Below are 16691 nucleotides of genomic sequence, written 5' to 3' on the forward strand. Positions count from 1 at the left end.
ACCCTTTTTCGGCCGCCAGCGGGGGTTAAAACCGCACCGCTAGCGGCCGAGTACAGCTACAAGAACGACGGTACAGCAGCGCTAAAAATAGCGCTGTTGTACCGCCGACGCCCCCACCGCCCCAGTGTGAAAGGGGCCTTATTGTCATTCCTGAGCTCAGGGCAGAACATTTCCACAATGATACATTGTATACTTTTATTTAACTTGCCAGTGCAGAGTTCCCCTCATTGTTATTTTGTACATTGCTAAAATATTGACTGCCTACTGCCAGGTGATAAATAACGGATGTGTGTGCTTTAGTGAATTGACTTTAACCATTTGCAGACTGTCTTACATGTATGTCGCTTATACCGGGCTGATACCTGCATTCGCATCAACCCAGTATTTTTTTTTAATCTGCAGGTGATTCTCTTTGTTGTAAAAGTGATTCAAGTGGCTAATTAGCCACTAGATCGCTTTTACAGGCACCAGGAGGGGTAGTACCCCACCCCCCGCCGCCCCCCTCTCAGTCCCTCCGGAGAGCCCAGAACTGAAGCTAGCTTACCAAAGGGTTCATTGAGGACTGGAAGGTCCCCGATTATCTCTATGGTATTAGAAACTGGAAGCGTCGAGTAATTTGTCACTTCTGGTTCCTGTCTTTTGCTAAGCTGTTACTAGCTTATACAAGCATAGGATCAGACCAATCTTGGTCTGATTTGATGATGTTAAGGGCAAAGGAGACATCTCAGTAAGGCGTCACATGTACATATTGTGCGACTTGTCCTGCAACTTTAGACATCAAAGTCGCATGGCAAGTGGTTCCCCATGTTTTCCAATGATAACCATTAATATATGTGCTACTTAAAGTTGCAGCGATTTTAAAGTAGTTAATGCACTACTTTGTTCCGACTTTCATGCAACTTGAGAGCCATAGACTTCAATGTTAACCCTTAAAAGTTGCATGAAAGTCGTACCTGAATGTTCTACAAAGCAACAGTTGTCCACTATTACTGGTCAAAGCCAAAGTTATATCCAAATTGCACCCATCCAAAGTTTCATCATAGTTGCATTCCAAAGTTGCGCAACTTTGGAGTCGTACAAGTATAAATGGAGCCTAAAGAGTACGTGTCACTGCCTATTGTTATCACAAGGGATATTTACGTTCCATGCAATAACAATAAAAGTGAGAAAAAAAACATTAAAATATATTATTAGGGACACATATCATCGCAAACGTTATAAACGTGAGAGCAATAAAGTTGCTAGCTCTAGACCTCCTTTGTACCTTGTAAAAATGTTTAAAGCGTTGCCTATGCAGATTTTTAAGTATCGTAGTTTGTCGCCATTTCATGTGCATGCACAATTTTAAAGCGTAGCATGTTAGGTATCTATTTACTTGGTGTAACATCATCTTTTTTTATATTTTATATATATATATATATATATATATATATATATATATATATATATATATATATATATATATATATATATATATATATTATTTATTTATTTGCATTAAAATTTAATAAAATTTATTTTATACAAAAAAACTGTGTTTGAAAAATCGCTGTGCAGATACCGTATGAAATAAAACAAAATGCAACACCCACCATTTTTTTTCTCTTGGACCTCCACTAAAATATATATATGATTTTGGGGGTTCTAAGTAATTTTCTAGCAAAACAATACCGATTTTTACTTGTAAACAAAAAGTGTCAGAAAAGACCTGAACTTAGTGGTTAACTATGTATTTATTTATTTATTTTGCTGTATTTTACATTCAATATTTTACTTTGACCAATTGACTCTCATTAGCTCATCCGATATTTCTGAAAAATGAGTCACGTGACCTTCATATTGCATGTGGAATTCTTTAGTGAATTGCACCCTAGATTGTTTGTTGGTCAAAGGCTGTATGCATGTTTTTTGTTGTGAATTGTGTTGCTTCTCAATGTCTGTCCCTCTTCCCTGACTGTACAAGTAACATTAAGGTTTCCATTGTGAGCTGCTGCACTGTTTACAGCACTATGAACAATACTCAGGCAGCTAGTCAATGCATATTTACATCCTGTAAGTAATGATTATTTCTTTCATAAAATTCTGTTCTCTCCTAAGAATGGTCTCATGTTCCTTCCTCTTTCCTTTTTCTCCTACACAGGCTGGAAGAATAAAAGCGGTTGGGATTGTTGGCATTGAGAGAAAGCTGGAAGAGAAAAGAAAGGAGACTGACAAAAACATTTCCGAGGTTAGTGTTACACTGACCCTTCTCAGAGTCCGCCCTGATGAATTAGGAGACTTGTCACTCACTGGCTGCTAGAACTACAAGTCAAAGCCTGTTCGACCTACCAGGGCCACCTCGTACTGAATATTGAATCGGCTTACTACACATATGAATGGTAAAGAGGAGCTACTGTCTCCTACTCAAAAATTCAATAAACACATCCCCATGATCTGTACAAATCCCTATATTTAATTTGGATATGATCAATATTGTAATTATAATCCTTGCTTGCCAAATGTCCTGGTTACTGGCCCCTGTTGAAATGCTGGCAGTGGCCATCTTAGTTGTGGGCTTCTGAAGCCAGTGCCAATGAGTTCCGGGATGTAGTGCAGCTGGTTTACCCAGCATGCACCTCCTGATCTCGGGCTTGCACATTAGTGACAGTGCCCGGCACATAGTGTATCCACAAGATTCGATGATTAGACTACCCGAAAACTCCTGGGATAGATGACGCCGATATCCCAAGAGTCCACAGGATCGCCTAATGACGGAATCACCTAGGCGGCTGGGACCAAAAGTTAAAATTAAAAGAAAATAAGGTACTTGTAAATCTAAAATGTTGATTATGTCCATTTATTATTGTACTGCGTCTGGGCATTGTAAAAAGCATACGTTGAAAAGACGGGTGAAGATCCACTTTAAAATCTATAGTTGGGGCTCAATCACACAGGCGGCCAGGGAGCCACGGTTTGACTGTTCACCTAAAGAAGGACATGCAGCTACTTACAAGGTTACTGACAGGTGTTGGTCGCCGTGACCACATCACTCCATCCCTTAGAGCCCTGCATTGGCTGCCCGTGAAAGAATGGGTTCTGTTCAAAACTGAATGTTTTGTCCATAAGGCACTGCATGGACGTGGTCCGGAGTATCTGAAGGAAAAATTTGTCAAGTATGTGCCTAACTGATCCTTGAGATCAGCAAACTTGGCCATATTGAAGATTCCAAAATTTAAAAAGAAAACATGCAGAGGGAGAACGAGTGAAGTACACGGAGCTGAATTTTGGAACTCCTTGCCTCTGAAACTGAGACTTGAGAATGACCTTTTGAAATTTCGAAAGAAATTGAAAACCGTACTTTTTGTACAAGCTTTTGGAGTCACCTAATTTTTAATTGGGGTGTGATGGACAGACTCCCTGGCTTTTATTTTGTATCTTGCTATGCTGGTTTGTTGGTTCTCCTAAGGTCTTTTAATGTCAATGTCCTTTTTTTTTTTTGCTCATCGAGGCCTTCGGATAAGACTGCGTAGGTTAAGCATTTTAATAAATAAACTTAGGGCTAAACATATGCTGCAACCATGATGCTTTGCTTCATGGCTGCAACAAAATTGAAACCGCAGGTCGCATTCGGCAGGTGATACCACTTCAAAGTGCGACCTATTTACTTGTATGGGGTGGTCCAATGTTTTTAGGGTTATCCGCCCTTCTTGTTGAAGAACCCTCAGCATCCCATACATTTTTCGTGTTTGTTGAATGTCTGGTCCCACCTCAGAGCACTGTGGGTTCTCTCTTGGGCTACAACATCACTACTGCGTGCTGTAATGACATAGAGCTGGAACAGATAAGTACTGACTCGTTACAGTACAACCTATAAAAAGCTAGTATTAATAGCATCTTTTCTTGTACTACTTGATCCAGTCAATTTCTGATTGCATTGGATTGCCAGATTTCCACAATTTAAAAAGCAGCAGAATAGGCCTTAGAGCTTAACCCTGGTTAAAGTGATACTAAAGGATGTTTTTTTTTTTTTAAATTATTATTTAAAATAAAAAAAGAGGATATACCTGCCTGCTCTGTACAAAGATATTGCACAGAGCGGTCCCTTACCTCCTCTTCTGACATTCCCCCACCCGCACTGTCTGCTTCTCCTTGCACCAAGTCTCTCCCTAGCAAACCAGGTCCTTGTTCCTATGGGAGCACCCCACCCATAGACACACACAGCACTGGCAAGGCACCTCTCCGTTCCCTCCTCACAGGAGTTAGACAGCAGCAGGAGCCAGTTTTTTAGGTGGGGGGGACAGTTAGTGGGGCTTTTTTTTTTTTTTTAAGGGAATCCAATAAAAGTAAAAAACGTTTTGACTTTAACCCCAAAAATTCTTTGGGGTTAAATGATGCCCATGGTGTCCAATGTTTCCTTTATGTATCTGTGTGTATACTGCTCTTATATTTCCAGTCTGTTCATGTATTAATTCCTCAGTTTTTTAGAAGTCTGTTCTCTGCTTGCCATTCTTAGGGATTTTCCTATATTGCTTTGTGATGTACTCCAACAAATCCGTGTAGACAATAGGCAGCTACATTAGTGTTGCTTGTACTTGGCTTTACAGAGCAGATGCCTGACACAGCTTGCATCTCATTCTTCTTCTTCTGGTAGGTAAGGAATCTAGTTTTTTTGTAGATGACGGCAGTACACAGCAGCTTTATTGTTCATATATTTTTGTCCCTGGTTGGACATGTATGATGGTTTTCCTGCATTGTTATTTACTAAAACCACAATATCTCATAAAACGCACCCCAAAATGGGATGTAGACCCTGCGCCACGGATAAAACAATTATTCAAAGATGTACAGTATAATTGGAATAAGCAACCATTTACAAATGATAAAGTATACAAACAGGCTACCAAATACAAATGAGAAGAGGTAAACAGTAGCGCTAAAGGTAAGTAATTACCAGCTAAGATATTTGAATAACACACCAAAAAGTGATAATGTGCCTAGTGTATTAAAGTCCATAAATCACACTTTGATAGGGTCAAACTATGTGTCGACAGTTGATAACTTCATCCAACACCACACCCCCTGATCTGATCGTTCGAAACACTCGGATCGTCACTTCCGGTGGTGCGCGAATTTTACTTCCGGTTGCTGTACAGCCATGGGCTGACACGTTTCGTCATACCGACTTCGTCCTGGGATTGGCTGTACGGCACGGCAACAGTCTTTAAATACACCCGCTTATGCAAATGACAGGAAATTGCTTATCCGCCCTCATAGTGTCCCCCTGGCAATGATATCTCTAGCATCCACCACAAACATAGCACATTACAATCCATATGACTTTAAGACATCATCATAATCAGTTCACAATTGAATACTTTTTATATAATCAACATACAGTTGATATAATTGGACTGAATATAATGTATATAAATTAAAACGATAATTAACCACTTGCCGACCAGCCTCCTTCATTATACAGCGGCAGGTCAGCACGATCCCGCGAGCCATGGTAGCTGTACGTCAGCTTCTTTAAGCGTGATAGCAGACGCGCGCTGCACTGCGGGGGTGCCGATGCTCGTGTCCGGCGGTCGCTATAACGGACATGAGAGGCAAAACAGGGACATGTGTGTGTAAACCTAATAGCTAGGTACAACGATCTGTCATCTCCTATAGTCAGTCCCCTCCCCCCACAGTTAGAACACACAGTCAGGGAACACAGTTAACCCCTTGATCGCCCCCTAGTGTTAACCCCTTCCCTGCCAGTGGCATTTACACAGTAATCAGTGCATTTTTATAGCACTGATCGCTGTATAATTGTCAATCATCCCAAAAATGTGTCCAATGTGTCCGCCATAATGTTGCAGTCCTGATAAAAATCGCAGATCACCGCCATTACCAGTAAAAAAAAATAATAATAAAATTGCCATAAATCTATCCCCTATTTTGTAGACGCTATAACTTTTGCGCAAACCAATCAATATACGCTTATTGCGATTTTTATTACCAAAAACATGTAGAATAATACATATCAGCCTAAACTGAGGAAAAAATTGGGGATATTTATTTTTGCAAAAAGTACAGAATATTGTGTTTTTTTCTAAATAGTTTTTTTGTTTATAGGGCAAAAAATAAAAACCGCAGAAATGATCTAATACCACCAAAAAAAAAAGCTCTATTTGTGGGAAAAATAGGACATCAATTTTGTTTGGGTACAGCGTCGCACGACTGCGCAATTGTCATTTAAAGTGACGCAGTTCCGTATCGCAAAAAATGGCCTGGTCATTGAGCAGCCAAATCTTCTGGGGCTGAAGTGGTTAAAAGAATCATGAGCAAACACTTATATAACGTCCAGAATTGAAATAATGTATATTAACTGGACACTTACTACATATTCCAAATATGAAATCTATCAACATTAATTAACCCATAAGTAACCTATTTATTTAAAAATTATTTGTAAAACAATTTAGATCAAGTTCTATATTCATTAGGTGCTAGACACTTCATTAAAAATTTACATTTAGTCTCCCGCTGGGAGAGGTCCCTCACCTGATTAGAACCCCTCCAAGAGGGAAACACACAGTCGATTCCACAAAATTGTAGCAATGTGGGGTCTCTGTTATGTTTCTCCCTAAAATGTAAAGATACGCTATGTTTTTTAAAGCCGTTCTTTATATTAGTCAGATGTTCCTCCAAACGTATCTTCAACAATCTTTTTGTCCTTTTTGAATAGACCACATGGACACCATAACAGATATACTACATATGGCGTATTACATGTAATAAATTAATCCTTTTGGAAGCTTTTTCCCTCCAAATTCGTAAAATGAGTTCGTCCTCTATTACTGGTATGTACAGTCCCGCAGGCAATGCATTTCCTACAGGAAAAAAACCCTTTTTTATCTATATGTAACTTTTGTTGTCCAGGTGCATCTAAAATTTTCTTTACTACATGATCACCAAAATTCGGTGCCTTCCTATAGATGAATCTAGGGTGATCTGGCAATACTGGTCCTAAATCTCTATCCATACGGAGAATATGCCAGTGCTTACTAAAGATAGCCTCCATTTCCCTATACTGCAAGTGGAAATCAGAGATAAATCCCCATTGTTGGTGATTAGATTGTACCTTAGGAGCTTTATTGACAAGACATTGGTCCCATGGAATCAAATCCACCTCATTAATGATGCTATCTAGGGTCTCATCATTATACCCTTTTTGAACAAATTTATTTTTAAGCAAACTAGCTTGTATAGTAAAATCCTCCTGTCTACTGCAGTTATGCTTTACCCTCATTAATTGTCCCTTTGGTATATTTTTAATCCATGTGGGATGATGTCCACTATTCACTGATAAGTAGCTATTTCTATACCTCGGTTTGAAATATACTTTTGTTTCCAAACTGATTCCTACCTTCTCAATATCAACATCCAGAAAGTGTATCGTAGTATCACTGATCTCATATTCCAATCTAATATTATTATTGTTCTGGTTCAGGTAAGCAAGAGATTCCTCTACTGTATGTCACGGGCCCCCTCCAAATCAACAACAAATCATCTATAAATCTTCGATAAAATAATAACTGAAGGTCTATAGGTATTAAACACATGTCTGTCTTCCCATTCCGCTGTAAACAGATTGGCTATGCTCGTCACCAATTTCACGCCCATAGCAACACCAATCTGCTGGGAAAAGAACAGGCCCTGATACCAGAAATAATTATAGTTAATGCAGAATTCTAATGCTTTCCCCCAAAAACACTTCTGGGCATTGTGGGATTACATTGCGTTTACTTAAAACCCAATTCAAGGCCAGTAACACATCATCATGTTTGTATGTTTGTGTATAGCGATACTACATCAGCCTTGACAACATATATTGGGTCCTCAAGGTCCAATTTAATATCACCAAGGGCATGCAAAAAATCCTTTGTATCTTTTAAATACGCTTTAGTACTCTGTACACTGGGTTGTAAAAATGTATCCAAAAATTCCCCCAACCTTGCAGTAACCAAACCGATCCCATTCACAATAGGTCGTGCAGGCGGCTCAGGTGTACTCTTATGGATCATTGGTAATGTGTAAATTATTGTTATCCTACACCCACTAGGGACCAAATATCTTTTTCTCTTTAATTTATAGCTCTCATCATAAAACCACACTCAACAATTTCATTTAACTGTTTCGTGTAAAGGTCTGTGGGCTTACTAGTCAATTTACTATAAGTTTTATTTATCACCCAACATATTTAACAATTGATTGTGGTAGAACTCTTTATCCAATACCACTACACCCCCACCTTTATCAGCTGGGCGTATAATGATATTTCTTCCCTCCAATGACTTGATACCATCTCCAATATAGTCTCGATTAACCCTTCTCTTTGGTTGTAACTTCTCCAGATCCTTTAGGACCAAACCTTTAAAGACCTCAATCTGAGGGTTATAATTATTCTGTGGATTAGAAATGGACTTATTCCGTAAGCCACTATAAATCTGAACAGGTGTCCCAACTGTTCGATTAATAGGGTAGGAAGGGTGAGGTAGGAACCTCTTGGAGGGGTTCTAATCAGGTGAGGGACCTCTCCCAGCGGGAGACTAAATGGATATTTAATGAAGTGTCTAGCACCTAATGGGATGAATATAGAACTCGATCTAAACTGTTTTATAAAAATTTTTTAAAATAAATAGGTTACTTATGGGTTAATTAATGTTGATAGATTTCATATTTGGATATGTAGTAAGTGTCCAGCTAATATACATTATTTCAATTCTGGACGTTATATATAAGTGTTTTCTCATGATTCTTCTAATTATTGTTTTAATTGATATACATTATATTCGGTCCAATTATATCAACTATATGTTGATTATATGTAAAGTATTCAATTGCGAACTGATTGTGATGACGTTTTAAAGTCATATGGATTGTAATGTGCTATGTTTGCAGTGGATGCTAGAGATCTCATTGCCATGAGGACACTGTGAGGGTGGATAAGCAATTTCCTGTCATTTGCATAAGTGGGTGTATTTAAAGATTGTTGCCGTGCCGTACAGCCAATCCCAGGACAAAGTCGGTATGACGAAACACGTGGGTACGTGGCGTTCATGCACCACCGGAAGTGACGATCCGAGTGTTTTGAGCGATCAGATCAGGGGAGGAATGACCTATACGTTATGTCCGCCTTGACGGGGTATCTCTGGCATCTCCATCATATGAATGTGATTTTACCTTGCCTGTTCGTGAGTATATTACCATCGGGCTATATTTTTTAATAAATGCTTTATTTAAATTTGACAATATCACACTATTTGGAGTCTTATTTCTCCTATATTACCCGCTGGGGAACGTGCACTGACCGAATCCATCTGAATCCTATGGTGGTTAACTGCTTGATTGCCAAAACACGAGAGTGTGAGGCAAAACTTTCTGGTGAGTTTACATCCAAACTGGGAAGTGGAGACAAGTTTTGGTCACATGGTGTGGTGTTAGATGAAGTTATCACCAGTCGACACATAGTTTGACCCTATCAAAGTGTGATTTGTGGACTTTAATATACTAGGCACATTATCACTTTTTGGTGTGTTATTCAAATATCTTAGCTGGTAATTACTTACCTTTATTGGTATATTACTATAGGGAACAGAGCGAACAGCAAGCTGTTCAATTTCATTTGTATACGTTTTGGATATGCATGGGTACTTACAAAACATGGTGCCAAAATGGAGCAGTTGTCTTAACAAAAAGTCAAATGTCAACTTTTAAATAAAGTAAAGAAATGGTTGCTATTGGTAACAGAACCACTTTTGCTTAAAGGATAAGTTCACCTTTCATGCAGCTAATGCAACCTCCATGTCTAAGGATAAGTAAGCCGCAATATATTACATTTATGTTGTTAGAATGTCAAATCTGTGTGTGTAGCTCCTGTAATGTTCTTTATATAGACCTGAGGCTGTACTGTATAACAGGGGTCTTTTTTATTTTATATTTTTATTTTTTTCGCTTCCTCCTGGAGTTTCCTCTAGATTTTCCTGTCTGTGAACACTCGAGTTCACGACTTTCTGCTTTGAACTATTCTTTTTACTGCAATCTTAGAATCCGATTCATCTTGTTATTCCTAGACTACTTCTGCTACAGGAAGTAGTCTGGGAAAGGTCTTCAGCTGCCTTGAGTGAGTCTGGGCTTCTGGGGGATTTCCTATTAAGGAGTATAGTGCTTTATCTAGGCTTGCTTGCATTCAGCGCATGTGTGTGCATATACATTTATATATATATATATATATATATATATATATATATATATATATATATATATATATATATATATATATATATATATATTACACACACACACACACACATATATATACATAACCCTGTATTGGATGTGAGGATGATGAGGGACAGTCCACTGCCAGAATGTAAGGGAGAGTAGAAAAGAGTGTCGGAGTGGAGGATCAGGTTAGTAAAACTGCTTTTAGTGACCCCCTAGATCTAAACGGACTTGTAGCCCTTACGGTGTAGGAGCAACCCCACTGCATGGAAGGCTTTTTTATTTTCCTGGAGAAGAGCTTCAACAGCAACCTTCACTGGAAACCCCTGACCTCAATAATGTAGAGCAGGGGTGTCAACTTCATTGCAGGCCGCATCAGCATTATGAATGCCGCCAAAGGGCCAGTTGTATCTGTAAGACTATATAGATCAATCTACTCATTCTCATATTAAATAATTGCCTCTGCATTCAATTATTACTGGTTTAATAATAACTGAGGACTTAAAGAGGAACTGCAGTCTGCTCACATAATTTGTAATAAAAACATCTTTGCCATTCTGAAGCTTCCCTCCAACCACTTTGCATATTATTTTATATATACTGTGATTCTGTACTTGCCGAATTTGCTGCAGAAATCTTCCCTCCACTGAGTCTGGCTGCATCCATTTTAACTGTGGGCAGCTGAAGCTGCTGCCTGTTCACTTCCTGGATTTACACAGACACACAGGGGCACACCTCCAGCTCTGCAGCTCTCATTGGCCCTCTTATGACTCATCCCCCCCTCCCTTCCTGGCAAACTCTCACGGGAGAGAGAGAGAGCTGTACATGATGTCATAAGCCTAGGCTTTTTACCGGACAAGAAACAGGAAGTGGGCTGTATAAGGTATTTACTGGCAGAAAAAAAATGTTTTACTATCCAAAGTTAAAACAACAAGGGCAGAAGATTAAATAGATGGAAAGATTAAAAAATGACTGAAATTCCGCTTTAAGCTGTGAAGGGCAGGTGCAGACTGGCACGGAACCTATTCATACTTCTGTAGCAGATGATGCAAGTCTGAAAAGGAGGGTCACACACCGCTGCCATGATCCACAACAAACGTTATTGCAAATTGCTCAGACAGAAAATAGTTCTGCCATGGTGTTCTGTCTGAGCAATCTCCAATAAAGTTTCTTGTGGATGATACCATAGGTGTGCAACCTTCCTTTTCACTGGCACAGAATTGTATTCTCATAATAATTATAAGCAGATGTCCAGAGCACCCAACCCCATCATCAGATGTCAAGTATGCTCCACCCTCACCTACATCACAGTGCACCTCCTTTGTGCAGCTGCCAGGAAGAAGTTGGGGGAGTAGCTGGGAAGCAGAAAGTGCAGGGTCTGGAGGAGGAGCAGAGGAGGGCTGGGGTCAGCTGCCATAGTCCAGGAGAGGCAGAGACGAGGGAGTGATGTGGGTGCACAGAGAAGCGCAGGATCTAGCTGAGGAGTTCTGTCCTCTCTGCTGAGACAAGCTGGGGGCGAAGATGAAGGAGGTGCCACAGCTGCAGGAGAGATTCGAGGGCCGCGTGAAATGGTCTGCTAGAGGGTGCTCACATACATTTGCCCTCTTTTTTAGTACAGTGGAACCTTGGTTAACGAGCGTTTTGAAAGACGAGCAACTTTTTTAAAAAATTCTGACTCGGTTTGCAAGTGTTGTCTCGCAAAACGAGCAGTATTTAAGCTAATGGGGTGTGCATTACCGCATTTGGCCAGAGGTGCGGGTGCGCCGGTGACCCTCGGAACGGTTCGGAGTGGTTCGGAAATACTCCATTCCCGAGGCTTTCAGAGTTCAGCCGAGCTGTCCCCGAGTATTCCGAGGCTTTCCGGCGCCCCCCCATCTCTGGCCACATGCGGTATTGCATGCGGAACAAATTATCTTCGTTTCCATTGACTTCTATGGGGAAACTTGCTTTGATATGCGAGTGCTTTGGATTACAAGCATTCTCCTGGAACGGATTATGCTCGTAATCCAAGGTTCCACTGTAGTTTTCAGTTTTTCAATGTGGTTTTTTTTTGCTTGTTTTGTTCCTTTTTTCTGCACTTTTATTCCATGTTCACTGTTTATTCATAATACATGGATAACCATAAAAATCACGGAAAGACATTTTGTAAAGTGGATAATTGAAGAGACATCCAGCCACAGTAGTTGTGATGTGTGTGGCTGAGCTGTAATTAATAAAGGGCTCTCGCAGCTTCCTGCATCTGCTGCTGGCTGCTGATAAGGCGACAGGGCTGCAGGATTATGTTTATGTGAGGAAGTTCCTGTTAGGTGTGTGCCCGTTCCCTTTTGTCCTTACTTCTCTATCTTGAGCGATGAGTTGTAGCATGTTACTAATTAGTTCTGGGAAGCATCTGATCTGTTAGCAAATCCCTCTTCTGACAAGTTGCTTAGGGCCTTTTTTACAGGTAGGCTTGGCATGAACATTTGCAATTTAAACAGAGACAAGGAAAATGAACTACCTGGATGACGCCTTTGATTTTTAGCGCAGCACTGATTCTTCCTGACTGTGCAAATTTCAAAGTCTCTTAGGGACACCCAAGATCTTGTAAACCAGAGAATCCGGTGTTCCCCATATATGCAAACCAGGGAGCCCCGAGTTCTTAAGCAGGAGAATATGTAGCAGGGAACCCCCTTCCTGGACCATGCCAGACCACATGCCCTCAACACGGGGGGGCGGCAGTTTTTCAAAGTGATTTCTCAACAAAATAAAGCATGGAGACATTGAAGAATGAGTGTGTTTGCTTTGAATATTAAAAATGAATTAAATAGCGTTTTCAGTATGTGGTGTTCAGATACCGTTTAGCTTTTTTAGGTTTAGCTTTAAGATAGCACGCGCTATAGCAGGCGCGCGCCTGCTGCGCGGCAGGGGACCCGATGAGCGTGGCCGGCGGCTGCGATGTCTGCCAGCCACCCGCGATCGTGGGCACGAGAGACAGAACAGGGATCTGTCAATGTAAACAGATCTCCGTTCTGACAGGGGGGGAGAGACAGATCTGCTGTTCCTAGTGATTTGGAACAGCGATATGTCTCCTCCTCCAGTCAGTCCCATTCCCCCCAGTTAGAAACACACATGAGCGAACACATTTAACCCCTTGATCGCCCCCTAGTGTTAACCCCTTCCCTGCCAGTGACATTTAAACAGTAATCAGTGCTTTTTTATAGCACCGATCGCTGTACAAATGTCAGTGGCCCCAAGAAAGTGTCAAAAGTATCCGATCTGTCCGCCACAATGTCCCAGTCCCGCTAAATATCACAGATCGCCACCATTACTAGTAAAAAAATAATAAAATGCCTAAATCTATCACCTATTTTGTAGACATTATAACTTTTGCGCAAACCAATCAATATACGCTTATTGCAATTTTTATTACCAAAAATATGTAGAAGAATACATATCGCCCTAAACTGAGAAAAAAATGTGCTTTTTTTACAAAAAAAAATGTGGGATATTTATTTTAGCAAAAAGTACAAAATATTGTGTTTTTTTTTCAAGATTGTCACTCTTTTTTTTTTGTTCATAGCGCAAAAAATAAAAACCGTAGAGATGATCAAATACCACCAAAAGAAAAGTCTATTTGGGGGAAAAAAAGGATGTAAATTTTGTTTGAGTACAGTGTCCCACGACCGCGCAGTTGTCGGTTAAATTGACGCAGTGCCGTATCGCAAAAAATAGCCTGGTCTTTGGGCAGCCAAATCTTCCGGGGGGCTGAAGTGGTTAAAAGAATTATGAGCAAACACTTACATAACGTCCAGAATTGAAATAATGTATATTAACTGGACACTTACTACATATTCCAAATATGAAATCTATCAACATTAATTAACACATAAGTAACCTATTTATTTAAAAAATGTTTATAAAACAGTTTAGATCGAGTTCTATATTCATCCCATTAGGTGCTAGACACTTCATTAAAAATATCCATTTAGTCTCCCGCTGGGAGAGGTCCCTCACCTGATTAGAACCCCTCCAAGAGGGAAACACACAGTCGATTCCACAAAATTGTAGCAATGTGGGGTCTCTGTTATGTTTCTCCCTAAAATGTAAAGATACGCTATGTTTTTTATAGCTGTTCTTTATATTAGTCAGATGTTCTGCTATACGTATCTTCAACAATCTTTTTGTCCTCCTTGTATAGAACACGCCACATGGACACCATAACAGATATACAACATATGATGTATTACCAAAATATGTAGAAGAATATATATCGGCCTAAACTGAGGAAGAAATGTTGTTTTGTTTTTTTTACATTTTTTGGGGGTATATTTATTTTAGCAAAAAGTAAAAAATATTGTTTTTTGTTTTTTTTTCAAAATTGTTGCTTTTTTTTTGTTTATAGAGCAAAAAATAGAAACCGCAGAGGTGATCAAATACCACCAAAAGAAAGTTCTATTTGTGGCAAAAAAAGGACGTCAATTTTGTTTGGGTACAACATCCCACGACCGCGCAATTGTTAAAGCGACGCAGTGCTGTATCACAAAAAATGGCCTGGTCTTTAAGGGGGGAAATCTTCCGGTCTGTAAGTGGTTAATTCAGGTTCAAGATCCGCTGTAAGGTGTAGGAAGATGGCAGAATTCACTCTCTTATGTTGGGTCATCTATTTTCTGAGTGCTTGTTTGGTCACATCATAATCCAAGTCTTTCCACTTTTTACAATAATGAATGCCTATACCAGGTTACTTCTCTAGTGTTTTGGTATTGGGTCTTTTGGATGTACAAACTTCTTTCTCTGCATGTTGCTGGGCTGGAAAAACACAGGGATGGCAAATTTGTTAATAATCCTTCCGTTTTCACAACACAAGCCACACACAAGATGATTATATTATGTTGCGTGTTTTGTCCCTCATTTCGGCTTGATGGTCCCATGTTTTTGCTTAAAAAAATGTAAAACGTTTAAAAACCATATAAACTTTTTAAAATATTTAATAAAATGTACTCAAAACCATTATCATTTCTCTTTAATTTAGTCGCTGCTTCAAACATCCAGTTACAAAATGGGATCGATTTTCTAAAACTGGAGAGTGCAGAATCTGATGCAGCTCTGCATAGAAACCAATCAGCTTCCAGGTTTTAGGCCCGGTTCACACTAGTGCGACATACATTTTGACTTTGGGACGTGTATAAGTCAATGGTTCCCTATGAGAGCCATCTTAACTGGTCCGACTTTGAAAAAGGCTCCAGCACTACTTTGGTCCAACTTTGGCATGATTTCAGCCCATTGATTTGAATGTAAGTCGCATTTAAGTCAAGTCATCATCCTAACTGATCCGACTTGTGGTGCGACTTGTGCTCTGAGGATCTTGAAGGGGAACCCCATGCCAAATTTTTTTTTTTTAAAAAGCAGCGTGGGGTCCTCACCCAATTCCATACCAGGCCCTGTAAGTCTGGTATGGATCTTGAGGGGGAAATCCCCCATACCAAAACAAAAACGGCGTAGGTTCTCCCCCAAGATCATACCAGACCGAGGATTTTAAGGGGAACCCCCACCCAAAATCCATACCAGACCCTTATCTGGCGAGCACCCCCCCCCCTCCTGGACATAGGGGGGTGCTTTGGGGCATGTTAATGGGGACAAGGGCCTCTTCCCGACAACCCTGGATGGTGGTTGTGGGGGTCTGTGGGTAGGGGGCTTACTGGAATCAGATCCTGCCCCCCCCATGTGAATGAGTAGGGGGTACCCCTACCCATTCAACCCAAAAAAGTGGTGTAGTGTCAATAAAACAAGAGACCATTTTGACAAGTCCTTTTTTAAAAGTGAAGAATGTTCCCCATGGTAGCTCCAACGTGTCTTCTTCCTCTGGTCTTCCCCCTCCGGTGATGGATTCTTCCTCTGGTCTTCTCCCTCCACTGCTGTCTTCTCCTCCACCTGCTGTCTTCTCCCCCACCTGCTGCTCTCTTCTCCGCCACTGACCCAGTCCTTCTCTGACGCTAGCTCCCGCAGTTGTGCCAGCTTCGTTCTTTGCTGGTTCTTATATAGCCATGGGGCGTGGCCATCCGGTGACATCATTCTGATAAACCCCCTGCCCGCAGACCCCCACAACCACCGCCCAGATTTGTTGGGTAGTGGCCCTTGTCCCTTTTTTATTTATTTTGGTGTGGGGTTTCCCCCCTCAAGATTCATACCAGACTCAAAGGGCCTGGTATGGTCAGATCAAAGTCTAATCTCATTCATTGAAGTTGCTGGACATGAAGTCGTAGGGCAAAGTCAGATCGGATGTTGTCTGACTTCCATGTCGGAGCAGTGTGAACCCAGCCTTATTGTCAAAGCTTAAGTGAACAAGCTGAAGTCAAAAGCTGATTGGCTACCATGTACAGCTGCACCAGATTTTGCACTCTACAGTTTTAGTAAATAAACCCCATCGGTTTACCCACAGCTCTGACTCCACAGTAAGAAATAAT

The 16691-nt window shown here is 40.5% G+C and overlaps 1 protein-coding gene across 1 annotated transcript in view; it reads left to right on the top strand.

Moving 5' to 3' along the window:
* Positions 1-16691, top strand: part of VPS36 (vacuolar protein sorting 36 homolog) — a 63427-nt gene that overhangs the window by 32034 nt on the left and 14702 nt on the right. Inside the window, exon 6 of the mRNA XM_073613256.1 lies at positions 2141-2227. Coding sequence (XP_073469357.1) covers positions 2141-2227 — 87 coding nt within the window. The remainder of the gene's footprint in view (positions 1-2140; positions 2228-16691) is intronic.

Source organism: Aquarana catesbeiana, linkage group LG02 (assembly GCF_042186555.1).
Source record: "Aquarana catesbeiana isolate 2022-GZ linkage group LG02, ASM4218655v1, whole genome shotgun sequence".
Classification (NCBI taxonomy): domain Eukaryota; kingdom Metazoa; phylum Chordata; class Amphibia; order Anura; family Ranidae; genus Aquarana; species Aquarana catesbeiana.